Here is a 21,117-nt window from a genome sequence, read left to right on the forward strand (position 1 = left end):
TGGCAAAAGAAGGATTCAAAACCAGGCAGCCCAAACCCATATCCCATGTGGCTTTTAATACTCTGAACCACCACCACCATTCACTCACTGGTTCATTTATTTATTTATTCATTCTTTCAACAATCATTAGTTGAATCACTATTAGCTTTAAAAATATGGACTGAGATCAAAGTGGAGATCTATATCTATACATGTAAAACCAAGTAACTATAAATAAAATCATATTGAGCATCTACTGTATGCCAGTCATTTTGCTAAGTGTGAAGAATCCAACCAGAGTTGTGAAACATCTGCCCTGCGGGAGCACAAAATCTAACACGTAAGAAAGAACATTCCATTCATTCATTCATTCAGTATTTACCGAACACTGACTCCTCTAGGTGCTGAGAATACAGCAGTGGAAAAGACAGATGAGGTCCCCGTCCTTGTGCAGTTTCCCTTCCAGAGGGGCCAAGCCAACGCCCAACAAGTAAAAAAAAAAAAAATGGGAACATTTCACAGTGGTGGGTTATTTGAGGAGGGGTAGAGAGTGCAGAAGGAGCCACTTTGGCTGGGGTGGCCAGAGGTCCCTTTGAGGAGGTGACCTGGGGCTCAGAGCAGAGGATGGACAAGCCTACAGAGACGCCGCCTTTTCCAGGAAGGGAGCTGACAGTGGTCTGCCTGCCGGCCGCGCCCACAGCCGCTGGGGCGGAGCCCTTCAGTCCTGCAGGGAGGCTCAGTGACCACGGCACCCTCCACGGTGGCTTTGCACTTTGATAGTCCAGGCTGGGACACGTCTGAGGACGGAGTGGGTGCTGTTCAACATCGTGCAGGCTCTCTTGCACCAGCACTGCCTCCTTCCTACTGTGGCCGCTGGGCTGATGGCATGTGGGAGCCACACAAGACACATTTCTTAATCCTTTTGATTCTCAGGCCAAAAGGCTCAGGTGAGCAGGCACTGACTCCAAAATTGTTTAATGTTTGTGTAAAACTTTAATCTTCTCTCCAAATATACACAGAATTTACAGTCACATACAACCACACACCTGTCAAGGGGGCTTATAGTTCAGATTCTTTGACACTCATGCCACTTCTTCAGTGCCATAGCCCCAGCACCTGGTGTCTGGACAGAGTAGGTGCTCAGCAAATGCTTGCTGAATGAATAAGTGCCTGAATAATGGGGAACGGCAGCCGAGGCAAAGGAAACCATAACTGGGTTTCGAATCCAGCACCTCCCCTGTTGGCTGGGGGCTCCTCTGCACCCGTGGGAAGAAGTGAAGCCTTCTAGCTCCCGTACATTTCCCACTGTCCTAAGACCTGCCATGGCTGCAGCCCCTGTTTACCAGTTGTCCTGGGTCTCAGAGAGGCAGAGAAGAGGTCCAGGGGCTACCCGATGTGAGGCTGTGCCCAGAGCACACTCAGCCCTGCCAAATGCAGCAATGACAGTCACCCAGGCAGCTTGGTCCCTGGGAGATAGGGATCCAGCTTGGGAGTGGAGTTGTCCATGCCAAGCATGGCAGCTGCTAAGCAGATGATGCACTCGGTGCTCTCAACCAAAGGGAGGAAACGGTGCACCTGCCAGCCTTGCCTTGCTGGCCCCTGGGACATGGAACCTATCCCTGGACAACCACTCTCATGAAATGGTGAGTGTGCACCGTGAGCCTCCTCGACAGGCATGCATGCAGGTATGTGTGTGTGTGAGCTGTGCGCATATCTGGAAAGGAGATTTAAGTTTTATACAAATATTACAAAATTTTGGAGTCAGTGCCTGCTCACCTGGGCCTTCTGGTCTGAGGACCAAAAGGATTAAGAATCAGTCCCATGTGGCTTTAACACAGCATCAGCTTGGTGGCCACAGTCGGAAGAAGACAGGGTACCCAGGCTGGTGCAAGAGAGCCTGCACAGTGTTTAATAGCACGCCTTCTGCCCTCAGACGTGTCCCAGCCTGGACTAGCAAAGTGCAAAGCCACTGTGGAGGGGGCTATGGGGCCCCTCAGCCCCCTTCAAGACTGAAGGGCTCCACCCCAGCAGCTACCGGTGCTGCTAACAGACCACCATCACCCCCCTTCTGGGACTGCCTCAGCTGAAGGCCGTGCCCCTTCTCAGGGCACCCCATATCAGTGAGTGACCAATATGAGGATGTGACAATTTTGAAAGTCACCCCAGTTTCAGCAGCCCTAAGGGGCCAGCTGAGGCCTCCACTGAGACACTATCACAGCTCAGCTAACTCCTTGGCCCAGTCCTGGGCCTTCTCTCGCCCCCACCCACTCCTGTTGACAGATTTTTCTTTTCTCAAAAAAAATCCACTTGTATGCTGAACTCCAACTCTGAGTCTGATTCCTGGGGAACCCGAGAAGTGAGAGTCACCATCTTCAGTGGGGAGGCTCTGGGTTTGGATCCAGATTGGGCTGGAATCCCAGGTCTACCATGTCCTACTTATGTGACCTTGGGCCTCTCTGAGCCTCAGCTTCCAATCTGGAAAATGGACACAATTGTGCATATGGTCATTTAATTTACGAGGATTAAAATATTGGAAAGCATTGAGCAGGGTGATTGGCATAGTCATTCAATGAACAGGAATTTTTTAATTAAATTATTTAATGTGGTCATTAGAGACTGGGAAGGGGGAAGGTTAATTAATGAATACGAAGTTACAGTTATATGGGAGGAATGAGTTCTAGTGTTCTGTTCCATATTCATTGAAGGGTGAATATGGCTAACAATAATTCAGTGTATATTTTCAACACCCTAGAAGAGAAGATTTTGAATGTTCACAGCACAAGGAAATGATAAATGTTTGAGGTGATGGCTATGCTAATTATTCTGATTTAATCACTACATATTATACACATGTATCTAAATATCACTCTGTATCTTACAAACATGTACAATCATTATGTGTCCACTAAAATAAAAAGAAAAAAAATGATATAACTATTAGCAAACTCTCAACCTTGATAAAGGTTTTCTATTAAAACCTAAAAAGACATATATGTCTACATAATTTCATAGCTCTGCTTTAACTGGCTGTCACTTGGGAGAGTCACATTTTCTCTCTGAGCCTCAGTCCTCCCCTCTGGAAAAAGACTAGCGTTAGGACTAGGGAACTCCTGCCGACATCTCTTGACCACCCACTGCACAGCAACTTCTGTGCTGAGCACTGTGCTTTTTTACTCTTTGACACAAGCCTCCAGATTGATATTTCCTGTCTTTCACCATCACTCTCACTTCACAGAGGCAAACGGAGGCATCGGGAGGCTGAGAAATCTCGCCCAGGCACTCCGGGAGGCCAGCAGACGAGATTCAGAGCCCGTGTGCTGCACTGCGATGTCACACGGCTCCCCTCACTTAGATGATGTGCACGCTTCCTGCCAGCGCTGGCATTTTCTAGGATCACGGGACTTTGTCTCCAGCTTCATGGAAAACATTTGCAGAAAAGATCAAGTGAATTCCATCCTCCCACTGCCACGGCCAAAAGCACAGCGCGGAGGCACGGCAGACAAAGCGGGTTCCCTCCGTAGCGTGGCCCAAAAGGCTGCTTGTGCAGCCACTGCCATTCCCACCTATCTGGATTCAGGTTTTGTCCCTGTCGCTGAGGTCCAGGATGAGGTCAGGAGCGAGGTGCCAGAAGGCTGAGCAGGCACACCCGTGAACGAGGCCTCCTGCTCTCCCTGCCATGCAGCTCTGAGCTGCGGCCTCATTCCCAGCTCTCTCCACGGACAGCAACCTGTGCTGCACCCAAGGGGACAAAGCCAAGGGCGGGGCATTTTCCAAAGGGAATTTTGAAGTTTCTCAAGTGAAACACACACAGGCTGTAGAGGATAAAATCCTGAAGACTCGTATTCCATGTTTTCCCCTGGTTTCCAATCCAAATACTAAACTTACTTGAACGGCACATACATCTAAAAGAAGTGTCCCTGAAATAGCGAACGGAAAGCTACATGCCGATTGTCCCGGGAGTAAGGCCTTGGAAGCTCCCACGTTTGGGCCGCGGGGAGGGGGAGATAGCAGCTACCACACAGCAGGCTCCAGCGCTTGAGGAGAAGCTCACGCTAACCCCCAGCAGCCTCTCTGGGTTGGCTGCTATGGGTCTTGTAAGAAGCAACGGACGTTTCTCTTATGAAGAAAATGACATCTTTCCTTTTCCCCTTGTTTTTAAAAACACAGTTTTTCCCCAAAGAGAGTACAATTGCACATTAAACATAGTTGTCGCAATCATCCTCATTTTCTCAAAATCTAGCTAGTCCATCCACCAATGCATCCCCATCATAGCACAAAGGGAAAGCTTTCAAATAGTTTTAAAGCTCATTTTGCCACTGCTTAAAGGCCTTCAAGGACTCGTGGTACCCAAGGCTCTCTAACTTTTGGCCTTGGTGCCCACCCATCCGCCCTCCTGCCCTGCTGGTCCCGCAACACTGAACCGCGTGCAGGTGCCTGTGTGTTCCTTGCTGATACGTTTCTCTGTGCTTTGGCTCATGCAGCCCCTCTGCCTAGGACACCACCCTTTCTCCTCTTAACCATCCCACACATGCATACTCATCCTGTAAGTCACAGTGTGGTCATGCCACATCCGTGGTGGTGCTTTCCCTGCCTGTCTGTGATGAATTTGGTGGAGCTTTTCCAGGGTCCCACTGCAGCCTAGAAGCAAGTCCACTGTGCAATGGCCCAGCACCGTGCACTGTTTCCCTACACCGTTCTCCTGACCAGACCGTGAGCTCCAATCTTAGCAATCAAGATCGCCAACCACCAGCACAATGCCTTTTTTGGAATGTAAGTGAAAATTCAGAATCCATTACCTAAAAAGTGGTGAGCATATATGTATTCTTTGAGCTAAACTGAAATAAAAGATGATCTGTTTTTTCTTAACACACTACCCTATACTTGCCTGCCCCAGAGCTTGCTGTCACATGTCTGCTCACTCACCTACCCAAAGAGATCTTGCCAAGGTCTAGTTCCAGTCTGAAGACACTGACGGTGCACGTTTATTTCACGGGCTCCACACTCAAGTTAAAGTCTTTCTCTACTGCCTGTCTTAGACGTCATCCCACAGGCTGCCCTATGCCTGCCATACTGAACTGTTTCCAGTGTCTCTCAATACACCATGCTGTTTTGTACCTCTGGGCCTTTGCACATGCAAACCTCGTCTCTAGAAAGGTTTTCTAAAACTTTTCTGTCTGGTAAATTCCTGCTATCTTCAAACAAGCTAGTGTATTAGAAGCCTTCTCTAGAACAACAGAAATGCAATGTTTAGAGCAGACCTTAGCACGTAGTGTGTACTCAAGACAGGCCTGCGAGATTTCAGAATTCACCTTCATCTTCACACTATCCCCATCGACCAATCAGAGTATCAGAATTTTTTCTTTGAATTAGACTTTGAGTGGGCAGTTTATACACATACATGCATACACGATATGAGCCCAAGAGACCATGTCTCCAGACACGTCTAGACTGAAAGTCCACATCTGTCAGTCTGTTACAGAAACTCAACCAAGTAACCTTATCTGACTTGAGAGGGGCAAGAAAAGGTGTGGGTTCAAATCCCAGCTCAGTCATTTAACCTTAGTTTCCTTATTTGAAAAACAGACCATGCTCCCACCGAAATTTCTTGTGAGCATTAACTAATTTATAAATGTTAGATAGTTAGTAAATATTTCCTTTTCTCCCTGAGCAGAAAGTGCATAAAGATGAATATTTTACATATATATGGTGTATACATGCCTGTGCGTGCACGCACATACACAAAAACCACGTCAGAATCACACGTTGACATATCGATACTCTGAAGGCAGAATTATACCCCTCCTATGACTTCACATCAAAGAACAAGCTCAAATTCTTAATTCCAATTTGGGAACTCTAAGCACAGATGGGATGTCAGCTCTGACATCTCTCCTGCTTTTAAATCACACTTGTTAAAGACACATTTAAAAATACTGTGACATCTCTACCCTTGGAAACATCTACTCAGATGCCCAGACTGGGTGTTTGTGAAAGGAGATGTTCAATAGCCCATCTTTTTTTTCCTTTTGTAGGTAATTCTAGTCTTCATAATATAAATGTTTTGCAAAAACAGAGTGGAAGTATTGTAAAATCGCCCAAAGATGATTATGCTTTGCTTCATACATCTCTAACAGTAAATATTTCATATCAAAGCACTCCTTATCTATAAATTTAATAAATATTTTTTTTGGTGATGGTACTTAAAAATGGCAAGTATGTGATGATTCATGGCTGGTAAGTACGCAACTAGCAACGACTGTTCAAGACTAATTTGGCAATATAAATCTAGAGTCTTAAGAAATAAATTTCTCAAACTCAGTAATTCCACTTTGGAGGATCGATCCCCAGGAAATAATCTGGACTTTGGAATAAGTTTTAAGTACCAAGGCATTCACTGTGATTATTTTTACAATGATGAAGAGTCATAAATAATTAAATGTCTAAGAACAGAGGAACGGGCTAGTGAATGGGTGGAAAACTACGACACCTGCTGCCATTAACACTGTTCTGTCCTCGCCTATTTGTTCATTGCTAGGTTGTGAACAACCAGCAAGTAGGAACGTAGAAGACTGAATGGATGAGTGAATGAATACACACCCGCGCATGAACATGTGATTTAGAGAGATGTGTAACAATTTGGAAATACTAGGTAAAAACAATCAAAAAATGCAACATTATAAATAGGTTACGACTATGTCAGACCATACAGAAAACTTTCTAAAAAAGATTGGAAGACAATAAACAAATGAATTAACTGACATGGAATATTTTCTCTGAAGTATTAACACTGCAGTACTTTCGTATACTGAAATGTTTCCATAGGATCAAGAACGTTAGAGGATAAAGATCTTAGATGAAAATAAATACTAATAATTCTGGTATCCTCCCCCATGGAATTTAAATCCCTCATGAAGCAGTGCCATTGTAACATTACATAGCTAAAAAGAATGAAAGTTCTTTCAGAAGTAGGCAGCATGAACTTTTACTTCCTTGCACTTTCATATTTAGTTTTTATAATTTATGTCCACCCTGGCTAACGTACAATCATACAGGACAACTCAGATAATTGCCATGCTACCATTGTACAAGTTCAATGATTTTACTTAAAAAAAAAAAAAAATCAAACCACCATCAAAATAAAGAGAGGCAAATAAAAGTGATTTTCAAATTATTTGAAAAGCATAGTGCTTTTGTCCAATACAGACTCAAACTTAAATTAAATTCTATATTTATAATTTCTAAACTTATGCAATAAAATTAACATTTATATATTTTTATGATTTTTATTTATAGACTTGTATTTTGAAATCAACAAAAGAAAATTACTTTTTAAAGAGCAATATATTTGGTTTAAGTTCCACAAATGTGCAGTAAAGACAAAGCCACATGATGTTAAATCTGGCTCTAAGTAACCTAAGGTACAAGATTTTGACAAATATCAAAAGTATGATAATCTGATCTTAAAAATTCAACCCATGAGATTACTTTTTAGAGAGTAAATGTGCTGTTATTATTTCAATAACCTTTCTTTTTATGACTATCTGCAAACTGACCCTTTTTTTAATCATTGTGACTCACCAATGTTTCAAACTGACCTCTTTACTTCTGTGTCACCACTTCAGTACCCAGGGATTTCTGAGGCAGCATAAGTTTGACTTCATAAAAGCAGTAGCTACTTTAACCTTTCAGTGACAGTTTTTAGATCTGTAAACTCAATAATCACATTATTTAGCTCAGCAACTATAAAAGCATTGAGATTTTGGCATTTAAAGCTAGAATCTCTTTGTGCTTTTTAAATTAAGCTGCTTTTGAATCTTTTTGGTGTTTATCAGCCATTTGTATTTTCCTTATAATGAACTCCAACTAGAGCAGCTACGTGACTTTGTGCCTTTAGACTCTTGGTTTTTCATTTCTCCCCTACCCTCCCCCCGCCCCCTTTTTAAGTAAGACACATTTTTCTCATTGAAAGAGTGAAAGGCCAGTACATACAACGACAAACTGATGATAATGTCATGTTGGCAGGGGCTGGAGTGGGAGGATCAGCTGTCACTGATCTGCAGAGCAAGTATTATCTCCTGATAAGACTCTGGAGAACACAGAGGAGTGGGACTCAGTGCTCCTCTTGGATACCAAGTCTATCAGGGAAGAAACGGTGCCACTATATTCCCTTAGATGCTGCGGCAGCACAGCTTCTTCACCCAAGCGTCCCAAAAACTTGGCATGAAGATTTCAGCAAACACGTCTTACAACACGGATAAGGAGGAGTCTAATCAATCAGGGGATGAAAGTCTGGAATCAGTGACAACACACTCTTGGTTTTAGTTCTTAGGAGGGTTTTTTGGTTTTGGTTTTTAACTTGAAGATTTTCTTTCAATAATCAGTTATTTTTTTTTAATGGATCTACACTATTAACTGATTAAGATTCCACTGTGATGCACTCGTTTACTTAAAACCTTTTCAGGGATGTCTGTAAATTTCAGTGTTTTACGTGATGAAAAGTGGTGTTGGTTGATCTAAGGAGGGACCAGAAATAATTTCTACTATTCCAAATACTGAAGGAAAAGAATAATCGATTTATACTGTGTTTAAAAAAAAGTATTGATCAGCTCTTAGAACATTTAACCTTAAAAATTATTTTAAATACTTGCAATCATCTCTAGACTACTTATAGTACCTCATACAATGCCTACACATTGCTTCATTCACGTGAGTCAACATAGTACTTGGCGGCAAATTCAAATTTTACTTTCTGGAACTTTGTGGAATTCTTTTTCCGAATATTTTTGATTCATGGTTGGTTGAATCCACAGATATGAAACTCACAGATATGGAGGGATGACTGTAATTTAGAAACATGGAGGCCAGAATGAGAAAAAATAACTAAGAGAGTTGAAAGCAGTGGCCACAGGGAGTGGAAAGGGCAGGTGGGTAGAGGTGGGCCAGGGAACTAGTTTGTTTTGTTTTTTAAACTGTAAATCTCTTGGGGGGTTTTGTTTATTTCAACTGTGTTTGTACATTACCTTGATAAAATTCAAAATCAATTTTGATTAAAATCTGGCTGGGATATGTATTATCTGTTTGATGCTAGGTGTCCTAATTTCTAAGTTTCACCTCGGCCCGCACTCCCCCCATGACATGGCAGTAACAACACCAATCTCACAATACTTCAGAAAGCTAACACCTGATCATATATGTAAAGTGCTTGCAATAGACATTCTCTATAGAATGCTCAAAAAATTTATGTGAGTGCATATGTGTATGTGCGTGTGTATATATATAAAATCTCCAAAGTTAGCTATTTTAACTGAGTCAAGGAAACTGATAACATGGGTTGAGGACATTTTTATACTTTTAGCCACAGCCTTGGCTTTAAATAATTCCCTCCTCCATGAGCTATGTTCTGGCTCTTCAGCCAGAGCTGTGATGACAGATGTCTAGGACCCCTCAGACATCATGTCACAGGACAGGAATTAACATCGCTTGGCCTCTTGGCAGTGCCTGCAGCCCAGGCGGAGCTCTCTTTGACAAAGGGAAGCAGAAGAGGGGACGCTGCACTTGAGGCCCACACTGTCCCCCAGCCCTCCCAGCTCACCCGCCCCCCAGAGCACCCAGATGTTCCCACTGTGCCCATCCTCCCTGCACTTCCTGCTGCCTCATGGGCAACAGAGCAGGTGTGGCGAGGGTCAGTGTGACCTGCAGGAGGAAGTGCAGCCTCTGCCTGGGCTCCGGGGCTCCTGGGCCTTTGGGCTCCCGGGCTCAGAGCCAGTGCTTCCTCCTTAGATGTCACAGTGTTGCCCTGTGTGTCCGGTATCTGTGGGACCCAACGCTTTTACACTAATAAAGAGTTGACATCTTTCACTTTTGGCCACAAATACCACCATTCTTGACTTTGTTCAAGGACTATGCACATGTAGTCATTACTTGACAGGGTGAAACAATCCTTAGAATGAAAATTGAGAGAACTGGTCTTAAGTCCCACTCTGCTTGCAATCAGCTGCATTATTTGAGCAAATCATTGAATTTCCGTGAGTCAGTTTCCTCATCTGTAAAGCGGGCATGTTGCCGGTATTTGCCCTACCTACGCATGGGTATAATCCCTAGCAGCTGGAATTAACGAATGTGAGAGTGCTTTGCAAGCTGTAAACTACTAGACAGAAGCAAGAGGAAAGAGGAGAAAGAAGAGAGAGAAGATGAACGAGGTAGTACTCTCATGAGAGAGATTGAAAAGGCAACGAACTTACCTTTCTCTGCGAGGGAAGGCAGAACAACTGAAGGGCAAAAGCTGGGAGCATTATTCTGAGTGACTGAAAAGAAAAAAAAGGCAAACTTTTAGTTCTTTTCTACCCCTCAATGTCATTGACTTCTGCAGGCATTAATAGAGGTATAAGATGGTGATCGTGACATTGGACTTGGAAGGCAGACAGACTGCACCATCCTGTATCTGTCAGGATGGGCTCGGTTACACCGAGGTAGCAATCTCAGCATCACAGCGGCTGCAAACAGCAAAGGGTCCCTCTCCCTCTTGCCACGTGACTACAGCAGATGTCCTGGGCTTTGCTCCATGTCTTTCTTCCTCAAGGCTCAGGCCGAACAAGCTCCTTCTTGCCCCAGGCTTCAACAATTGCCAGAGCAGGGCAAGGCCAAAGCAGCAAATTTCAGTCTTGCTCTTACAGCTTCTGCCTAGAAGTGACACACATCACTTCTGTGCCCATGACATTGACCAAAGCTAGGAGTGAGATCAGGGGTGAGGAACTGTAGTCCGACCATGTCCCAGAGATTGGAGAGCCAGAAACATGTGGCCAACAACACAATTGTCTGCTGCCAGCACTTACTGACCCTGTGAACTTGGCCAAGGTACCTAAGCATTCTGAGCCTCGGTTTCCACATCTATCTAATGGGGATAATATTACCTACCTCAAGAATTACTGTGAGATTACAGGAGTTAATGCAATTTATTGCACCTGTCACTGTGCCAGGCATATGGGACAAGCTCAACAAACATCAGCTACTACCAGCAGGTAGCATGACACAGTGGACAGCCGGGACTTGTGGGCAGACAGACCTGGATTTGAACCCTGATACACCACTTGGAAGCAGTGTGGAGGGAATGCTTCTAACTGACGTGTTCTACTCCCCAGTTTCAACATTGGTAAAATGAGGATACTGTAAAAATTAAATGAGAAACCATTCATACCCAGTATGTGATACATAAGTGCAAATTACCCTCTTCCCCTCCCTCTTCCTCTTCTGAACAAGTATAAGTCTTCAAAGTCTCATCATTCTTTTCTCTTCCAATGGCCCAAACTAGGACTGTGCACAGGATGTCCTCCTTCACTGGGAGCTGCAGTCAAGAGTGGGGGCTTTGGGGTCAGCAGCCCAGGGTAAGATCGACTTGGCCACTTTCCTGCTATGTGATCTTGAGCAGATTACTTGACCTCTCTGGCCTCAGTTCTGTTGTCTATAAAGTGGAGGTAATAACAGTACCATTCTCGGGATTGTGAGGTGTAGGTGAATGGATAAATGTACAGTTTTTGGCATACAGCAAGCACTTAATAAGTCCATTATTCACTCTTACTATTGCTTTTATAATAACAGACTATCGCCATGTCTCTTGTTCCTGTGTGCATCCATGAAAAGCCTCAGGACAGAGTCATGCTCTATTCCAGTCTCCGACGTCCCTGCATGAGTCCCCTCACATCCACCTCCTCCCCTACTTCCTTCTCTTTGGTCAGAAACACCAAGAGCCAGCCTCTCTGGGTTCTAGAGCCTTCAACTGTATTGTGTCTTTTCAGGCTTGGCTCTACCTGCCTGAAAGCACCTGCTACCATCACCCTAAGTCCCTGGTTCTCAAACTTCGGCAGACATTGGAATCACCTGGCTGGCACAGTGACACACACCTTGCTGGGCCCCACCTCCAGGGCATTTGATTCGGCAGGTCTGGGATGGGGTCTGAGATGTGGCATTTCTCGCAAGTTCCCCAGAGATGCTGATGCTGCTGGTCCACACTGAGCTCAGGCTTCTGTCATCCCACATTCTGTGAGCTCCTCGTACAACATTCATAATTACTAATAACTACTCTCATGCTCCACTACACCCAGCTGGCCAGCTTCTCACTTGTCACCTTGTTTCGTTGTCATTTGTTTAAAATGTCTGTTCTTCCTGGAAGGGATTCTCAGAACAAGCATCCTGACAGTACAATCTTCAGGGAACAATTTGGCTAACTATATCAAAGACATTCAAATGTCCTTGCCCCTGGATATAGTAAATCAGCTTCTAGAAATTTAGTTTGTAATTCAAAACAAGCTTGGTTTGCAAAGGAAACATTTCCCAATACTAAGGGAAATCTGGAAACTATACCAAGGTCTAACAGTAGGAGAGTGGCTGAATGGGCTCTAGAACATCCCTGGAGTAATTACCATGCATCTCACTTCAGCAGAGCATTTGTCATGCAGTTCTGCTGCTGTGGCTTTAGTCACTTTTTCTCAGTGAGTAAAAGTGAGAAAAAATAATAGGGCATATTAGCCTGTGAGTGGGACCTTCTTCATTGTACAGGACCCAGCTGAGCCCTGAGCGTTCCCAGCTTCTCTGCCCCTGGGGCACTGGAAACTTCCACACCCTCAGTCCCTGGGAGGACTGAAAACTCCCCTGGGGACCCTGCTGCTAAGACGCTTACTGTGTAATCTTGGGGGAGTTAAACAGATGCCGTGCACACTAACCTTTCCGGGATTCACGCACCAGTGTGCTAAAGCCAACTCACACAGGCTTCCAACAGCGGATAGTGCACGGCCCCTGCCCAGCCCTGCTTTCAGCAGCGGCAAGTTGGTAGCTTGAAATCGGCCATCATGGGAATATTTACACCATGGAACATGGCAAACACGTGTGATATTGTAACATAGTAAGAAATATATATTTGGTCTTCATCCAAGTTCCTGGCATAGAGTTCCTAAAACCCTTGTAATTTCCTGAGTGACAGGGGTGATAGAAACATCTTTTGTTATACTATTTTATCTTAGTCATTGGTTTCTGACACTAGAGCTTCTAAGACCCTTGGGATCTCTGGAGTGAAAAAAGTATCTGTTCACTAATGAGATGGCTGGTGGCCAGGGGGACCCCTAGATAGATTCAGAAGAGGGGCCAGTGGCCACAAAGACCAAGGCATGATTAGATAGTTGGAACTTTTAGCCCTATCCTCAACCCTCCAGGAAGCTCCTTCACCAATGGCCAGTGATGTAATCAATTATGCATAAGTAATGGAACCTCCATAAATCCCCTAGACAACTAGGTTGGGAGAGTTTCTGAGTTGGGGAACTCACAGAGGTGCTGGGAGGGCAGTGTGCCTGTAAGGGTGTGGAAGCTCCATCCCCAGCCCCCGGCACCCTACACTTCTCTTCCATTTGGCTCTTCCTGAGTTATATCCTTTGTAATAAACTGGCAGTGGTAATTGCTTCCCTGAGTCCTATGAGCTGCTCTAATACATTATCAAACTCAAGGAGGGAATCATGGGACCCCCACTTAACTTACAGCCAGTTGGTCAGAAGTACAGGAGGCCTAGGCCTTGTGACTGGCACCTGAAGTGAGGGGGCAGTCTCCTCAGACTAAGCCCTTAACCTGTGGGGTCTCACTTAAACTCCAGGTAGTTAGTGTCAGAATGAATTGAATTGAATCACTGGACAGCAAGTTGGTGTCCAGACAGTTGTAGAACTGGTTGGTATGGGGGAAAAAAAACAACATATTTGGTGTCTGAAGTAAAAAATACCTCTCACCCCCACCTTCGGCACTTATGAAATATTTGCCAGCAAGCACCGAATAGGGGTAACAATAGGCCCCACCTCATCAGACTGCTAGAGAATTAAATGACATATTACACGGAAAACCGCCAGCCTTGTGCCTAGAACAGACTGTGCTTAGGAGAAGGTAGCGGTTGCTGAGATGATGTGAATGGTGGCAAAGAACGGCTTGTACAGTAAACTGCTACCTAAGTGTGGGAGTTTCTACGTGGGCTGCAGAGAGGCATAATTAGGACAACTTGTCATTTCCTTTCCAGGTTCTGTTCCTGTGTCTAGAATTGCAACAAGGTCCAAATGCATTTGCACAGCAGAAGAGAGGAACTGGGAGGCTTTGTTATTTTAGAAGTCACTTTTAACTTTGTAAACAAACCAAAGACCCTGCCCTGCAGCTGCGGATAGTCCCAGTTTAGTTCTCTGCAAAGAACAGAAGGTACCAGTGCCCCAGAGGCTCACCCCTTCCAGGAAGCCCTGGGCTCTGTGCACTGTTTGACCACAGAGCAGCCCCCTCAGTACCCCCTGAACTTCCACCCTGGTCCTCTGAAGGCTGACGTTTCCTCTCTGGGTCCTGCTACCAGGAAGGGGCTCAAACAGCCTCATTTGCATTCACCTTTGCTTAGGCTGAGCCTCTGTGGTCCTGTGCTGAGACACATGGACCTTTCTGCTCACTTGAGACAGCAAAGGTAGAAGGCCATGGCTGCAGGCTCTTTGGACTCCCCTCTTGGTGCTCCCTGCTCTAGTCTGTGCCTTTCTCCTCCTGGACAGACGCTGGAAGACTTAGCTGCGTCCTGTGTTCTGTGAACACACCCCGTAAGAAGGTTATGCTGCAGTCACCTGTGCGCAGGTCTCTCCCTCTGAGGCTGCCATGTCTGCGACGGCAGGAACCTGCTTACCTCGTCCCACCTGCTGCCTATTGCTAGGAACAGGCCGCTGCTCCCTCACCTGACTCCCCTGTATCTACGCCCAGCTTTCCCCTGGAGTCACTTCTGCAGAATTTTCTGTTCCTCTTTCACGCTCTGAAGGGGCACCACCACCCCCATCCCACCCTGGGATCCCACCACAGTAACACAAGCCACAGTGCTGTCATTCTCTGATCACAGAGAAAGTGATTATCTCCTCAGGATGGGCGAGGAATCGCGCCAGCCTTGTGAGATGGGTGAGTAATCCACACGGGAAATGTGCTTTGGAGTTTTGGCTGACATAATCTGCCTCCTTGGCCAGACCATCGATCCTTCTCAGGCAGGGACTTCAACCCCTTGTGCCTCTATCGTGTCTGGCACATAGTAGGAGTTCAATAAATATCAATTCCTGATCCTTCCTAGGGGTAGGTCCTCAGAAATAGAGGACCTAAGATTAATGGGATCATGGACTGATCGATCAAACCATGGATTTGAAGCAAGGCCAAAGTCTATTATTGAAATCCTCCGTCAGAATTCCTTTGTAAAACTGTGCAAACTAAAAATAAAACCATAAGCCCCCCACCAACAGAACCCCTCTTGGCCAAGGGAACCCCAGAAAAACCTTAAAACTGAGTTCCCAGCCATGAAGGGAAGGGAGATCAGACATACCTCATTTTACCCCGTCCCTTTTAGACACAGCTGACCAGCAGTAATGTTAAAACAGAAGTCAGAAGACTGACAAAACAGACTCTTTGGGACAATAAGATACTAAATTATTAATAGATCCTAAGGCCATGCAAGACAAATGTGAAGTCACACTTGCAGGCTATCAATTTCCCTAGCAGATCACTTGAGTGGGTATATTTTGGCTTGTCTACGATTAGCAGACTTTCTTATCTTAACTTAAAACATTTCAAGCTGTTAGATAAAGCTTTATTTTTTTTAACCAATTATAATCAAAGAATCTCTGAACCTACCTATAACCTGTAAGCCTCGGCTTCGAGACATCCTGCCTTTTTGGGCCAAACCAAATGTATACCTTCCATGTATTGATTTATGATTTTTTTACCTGAAAAAAATCTCCCTAAAATGCATAAATGCAAACTGTAACCCGACCACCTTGGGACCACTTTTTTAAGGCTTCTTGGACTTATGGATCCCTGGGCCATGCTCACACATTGGCTCAGAATAAACCTCTTTAAATTATTTTATAGAGTTTGTTTCTTTTTTTCCATTAGCAAATGTACATCTCACATGCCAGCGCTGCCTCAGAGGTAGAGGTGAGAGTCCTGGCCATCTTTCAAGGCCCAGGCCTAGCGCCCTTTCCTGCATAAAGCCCTCCCTAGCCCCATAGAGGCTATTTCCTACTATTATGTAAGCAATTGTCTAATACAAAGACAAGAGTGGGGGAAAAGGTAATAATGATGTCGGCTTCAGTGGTGGGATTTTCCAACAGTATACTGGTATGGTTTTATCTACTAGAGAAAGTAGAATCCAAGACCATACTAATAATCAGACCTCAGCTAGTGTGTTTTGGCTCAAAATATATCATGAATCAAAAGATTTTTTATAGTTTTGTACTGGCCAACATGCCCCAGCTGGGAAAATAGTCTTAATTATTAGCCCAGTCTCCTGAAGTAAGATTCCTTTTCTCTGCCTAGGTCTTGGGAGGAGATAGTCCATAGAGTCTTAAGACTTACCCCACCGCCCACTTCTGATGAAGATGGAGGAGAAAGAACCTTATCCTGCTCTGATGGAGCCACACTACCTCTGACATCACCGCGTCATCGCCATCCTCTGACAGCCAAACCTCCTCCTCTAGTTCTGACAGGTGAACCGCAGAGCCACACACGCCAGAATATGTGCATCCCAAGGTGTTTCCTACCCAGGGGTCACGGATGGAAGAATGAGAGACTGATGCCATTGTGGCACTTTTTCTTTCTCTTCCCACATGCCCAAACACCGAAAGCAGGCAGCACATGGTGTGAAGACCACCTGCTTGGGCAGCTCTGTGCCAACAGGCTGAGGAGACTGCAGGAGCTAGTCATCGAGGCCACAAGGAGGGCCCAGAGGAGCCTCCAGGAACAGACTTCCGAATCTCCTCCATGGTCTCAGTGCTTGTCCCCTCCAAAACGCATGTTGAAATTAAACTGCCATTGCAATAGTATTAATAGGGAGGACATTTAAGAGGTGATTAGGCTATGAGGGCTCTGCCTTCATGGGTGGGATCAATGTGTCTACAGAAGGACAAGTTCAGCCCCCTTTCCCTCTCTCTCTGCCCTTCCACCTTTCTCCATGGGATGATGAAGCAAGAAGCCCCTAGCCAGATACTGACACCCTGATATTGGACTTGCCAGCCTCTGGAACTGTGGGCCAATACATTTCTGTTTATTATAAATGACCTAGTCTGTGGTATTCTGTTGAAGCAGCACAAAATGGACTAAGACACCTCCCAGGCAGAATTAATTTCTTTCTCCTGTGTTCCCATGACACTTTATTGATAAGAATGTTTTCTAGTACTTAGTCTTTTCTGCTATATTCAATCCTATTTCCTCATGTCTTCTTCACTAGGTTGTAAGCATCTAAGGAAAATGAGCATATCTTATTAACTCTACTTTTCCCGGTACCCAGCACAGTGTATGGCCCAAAGTGGACACTCAGCAAGGCTTTAAAACGTCTTACAATAAGAGAGATGCAACACAAGAATGGCTTATTTCTTTATGGTCTATAACTCCTCCTTAGACCGAGAGTGCCTGGAAAACAGTAATCATGTCTTATTCACACTCAGCCATATGACACAGTGACTTAGAGTCAGAAAGACTTGGGTTCAAATTCTAACTCTGTAATCTACCTGCTGCGTGACCTTGGGTAAGTGACTTAACCTCCCTGAGCCCCTATTTCCTCATCTGACTTGGATGTGAGGATTAAATGAGATAATGCTGACAAACTGCTTGGCATCCAGCCAGGCACACGGTCAGAGCCCAACAACACAGAGGCTAGATTTGTAACGCCAGAGAGCCCAGGCACGTCTGATGCTCACTCAGTATTTGTTGAAAGAGTGCCCCTCTGTGAATTTTTAACTCCCTGCCCTGTAGTTCCTGGTCAAAACTCCTGAGTCCCCAGAATGACCCTACAGAATATATGTTGGAAAAAGTTAGTGGCCCGTGAAGTCAGATGAAAAGAAACAGAACAGATGGAATGAGTTGGGACAATGAGTACCTTGGGTTCTTTTCCTTGCCAACTCCTGTCAAAATGTTGGAACACTCTGGTCTGATTCCCATTATATTTCTGAACAAATGAATTACTCTCTAAGCTTCTTTTTACCCAACTCTTCCATGAGTAATACAAAGATGGAAAATGACATTTTCAGGCTTTGGTAAGGTGAGGAGGTGAGAGGACAGATGGGGCAAGGAGGTGTTGAGAGGTGAGAGTTCAGTTCTGAAACCCTCCAAATACCCAGAGCTGGCATCGGGTCCCCTTCAGGGCTAAAGTCCTAGGCAGGCATTTTCTCCCTGCCCCCGTGAGTTAAAGAAGGGAAACTGCTATGTATGGAAAAATCTTCCCTAAATAGAAACCGACTGAGGCTATTTCATTATACAACCCTGATGTTTCTCCTAAAACAATTCAAGATGTTAAAGTAAAATAAAAAGCCAACAGAGTAAATTCAGATCAAATAACAGGAGGCTGAAGGTGGACATGAGCGGGAAGATTCCATTCAGCCTGGTAATAATTAACTTCAAAACAATCTGTCATGAGGTGAGGAACACATAGGGACCGGTGGGCTCAGGAACAGAGGCCGAGGGCCAGATTCTGCCCAGGAGCCCTGTCTGGACCTTTCAGGTTGGACCTGCCTCTGGAACCAGAGGCCAAACCACCAACTGGTTTGGTTTGTTAATTTATTATTCTTTTTCCTTTTCAATTTATTAGCCAATTCCTTGTTAGTTCATTGAGTTGGGGGAAAACCAGTCAGACAAGGTATTTAGACATTGTCATATCCAGTTCACTTATGGGATATTGAAGACCCGCCAGGAGGCAACAGTGTAAAAGGGGAGAGTATAAATTTGGGATCATCAGATCTGGGCTTGCAGCCTGACTCTGCTTCTTACTAGCTCACTAGCTTCTACTTTCCATGCCACACTCGCCTCATCTTAAAGTAAAGAAATGCTACCTACTCCACAGGGGTATCATGAGTATGAAATGATATGACCCATCATGTGTCTGGCACATAGTAGGCACACAAAGAATGTCAGTTCTCCTCTCTGCCTACTTTGGGCAAAGTGTTATATTGGGCCCAAGACTCCTCCCAGATCAGACATTGCATGACTCTAATTTCTTGAGCAAATACTAAGCAAGGGCCAGCACCATCCTATATCTACCCTGAAACCCAAGAGGAAGCCACTAGTGGGAGAGGTTGGAAACACTAAACTTCAGCTCCGCTCTCCATTTGACTCCTATTATACTGACAGGGCTTTTTGGATCTAGGATATCTTTGTGAATTTGCTTCTGGGAGACAGGGAAAGGATGTCTAATTTCCATGGAACTGCCATAGCAGAAACACCTGGGAAGTAAGAGGTGACAGGACCACAGTGAATTTCACTCACTTATTTTACCAGTGGGGAAACTGGAGAAGTGGTATGGCTTTCCTAAGGACAAATCCATAGTGGGTGACAGAGCTGGGAAACACTAATGTCTACTCATCTGAGCCCAGTAGCTGCTCCACTACACTGTGGAGGCCATTCATTCATTCCTTCATTGATTTTGAAGTGAGCTTCTAAAATGTGCCAGGATATAGTCACCACACATGCCTTAAGGACCCACATTGGGCCAATGTCACCTTGGCCTTGAAATCCTTACTCTGTGCGTATTGTCAAATACACATCAGTCGTTCCCCTTTCCCTCCCTGAGACTGCTGTGTGCCGCGTTGTCCTGATGAATAATCAAGGTGAGAAGAACAAGGGTACCTGGCAGGGTCCACACCTGTTGATTCTGCCTGTCCAGCAGCGGTTCCTTCTCTGCTTTGAGAAGCCTCCCCACCCCAGTGCAAACAGAATCGCTGAGACTGTCAGGCTGCTCCACCTGCCCTCTGGCAGTGGGTGGACTCTAAGCCCAAGCAGGGCCAACTCTCCCCCTTGAATCTACAGATTGACTACAACAACCGGAGCCTGTGCAGTGGACCAGTGACAACAGTGGCAGAATGAAGAAGCCATCCGTTTGTTCTTGCTAAACACAGCAACAGAGCTGGTCCACGTCCATCTTTTCTGAGGCCAACTTTGTCATCTTTCCTTTGAGGCAATGGGCAAACTTACAATAAATTTCTTTTCTGCTTAAATTAAACAGAATAAGTTTTTGTTGTTTGCACCAAATGAATCCTGACTAATCTACTTCCCAATCCAAGGACGCTGCCCTAATGCATGGGAAATAGTGAACTAAAGATACACACAGCTGTCAGGGGCAGGCTACTTACTGGGCTTCTGGTACCACCCGAAGGGATAGGTGCGGACTTCAATGTCAGGAGAGCCACAGTCCAGAATGCGCCAGATTCCTCCATTCTCCTCGCTGCACATCTGAAGTCCCAAGCTGCTCAGAGTGAGGCACGCCACCTCTCCTCCTGGGGCAAAAAAAATGTCAGGAACAAGAAAATGAGCATGATAGAATATTCAAATTGAATGAGAAATCCTGCAAAGTCATTATTCAGCAGTCACCCAGGCTGCAACACTGTATTTCAGGTACAATCTCAGCCACTGCTGAAAACCTGGTACCTGAACTTAAGGAGCCTCTGATCTAAGAGCACAGGGAGCTAATATTTACCAAGCACCTATTCTGTGCCCAGGGCTGGGCTGGGGCTCTGTTTGTATCATTTCATTTGATCCTCCCACAACCCTAGAAGGAAGGTAGCATTTGTATCGCTACGTAGAGATGAGGAAACTGAGGCTCAGAGAGATTAACTGAGTTGTCCAGAATCACACGACTAGTAAAGGACAGAACCAAGTGTTAAATACAGATCATGGGCATAGATCCGAAGTCCACTCCACCAAGCTGCCTGACTCAAGGCCTGAAAGCTGAGCAGAAGACAGCTCAGCGGCACGTGGAAGGAAGGAAGTCTGGTTGGTAGAACTGCATGTGTAGAGCTGACCATCACTGGGCCAGGACCCACGTCCCAGCTGTCACATTTGTTAGCCACTTCCCTCCGTTTCTAAGCCCCCACTTCCTTATCTGTGAGTGAGGATCACTCCTCCCTATCCCCTAGAGGGGATGGTGAGGATTAAATAAGAAAGATCACAGATCTGAACGTGTTTTCTAAACTGTAAAGTGCTGTGCACGGGACAGTGAGTATGTTATCATTACCTGTCAGCTGGGAAACATTCAGAAATCCGAAGCCAGTGCAGCACGGGTCCACGTCACACAGGCGTTCACATTCAAAGAACCTGGCATAAGGAGAGAAAAAGCAAGCCTCA

The 21,117-nt window shown here is 45.2% G+C and overlaps 1 protein-coding gene across 1 annotated transcript in view; it reads right to left on the reverse strand.

Moving 5' to 3' along the window:
* Positions 1–21,117, reverse strand: part of TG (thyroglobulin) — a 243,690-nt gene that overhangs the window by 131,874 nt on the left and 90,699 nt on the right. Inside the window, exons 33-35 of the mRNA XM_069465395.1 lie at positions 21,008–21,087; positions 20,127–20,270; positions 10,221–10,283 (exon numbers count right to left, since the gene is read on the reverse strand). Of these exons, the coding sequence (XP_069321496.1) occupies positions 10,221–10,283; positions 20,127–20,270; positions 21,008–21,087 (287 nt within the window). The remainder of the gene's footprint in view (positions 1–10,220; positions 10,284–20,126; positions 20,271–21,007; positions 21,088–21,117) is intronic.

Source organism: Eulemur rufifrons, chromosome 3 (assembly GCF_041146395.1).
Source record: "Eulemur rufifrons isolate Redbay chromosome 3, OSU_ERuf_1, whole genome shotgun sequence".
Lineage (NCBI taxonomy): Eukaryota > Metazoa > Chordata > Mammalia > Primates > Lemuridae > Eulemur > Eulemur rufifrons.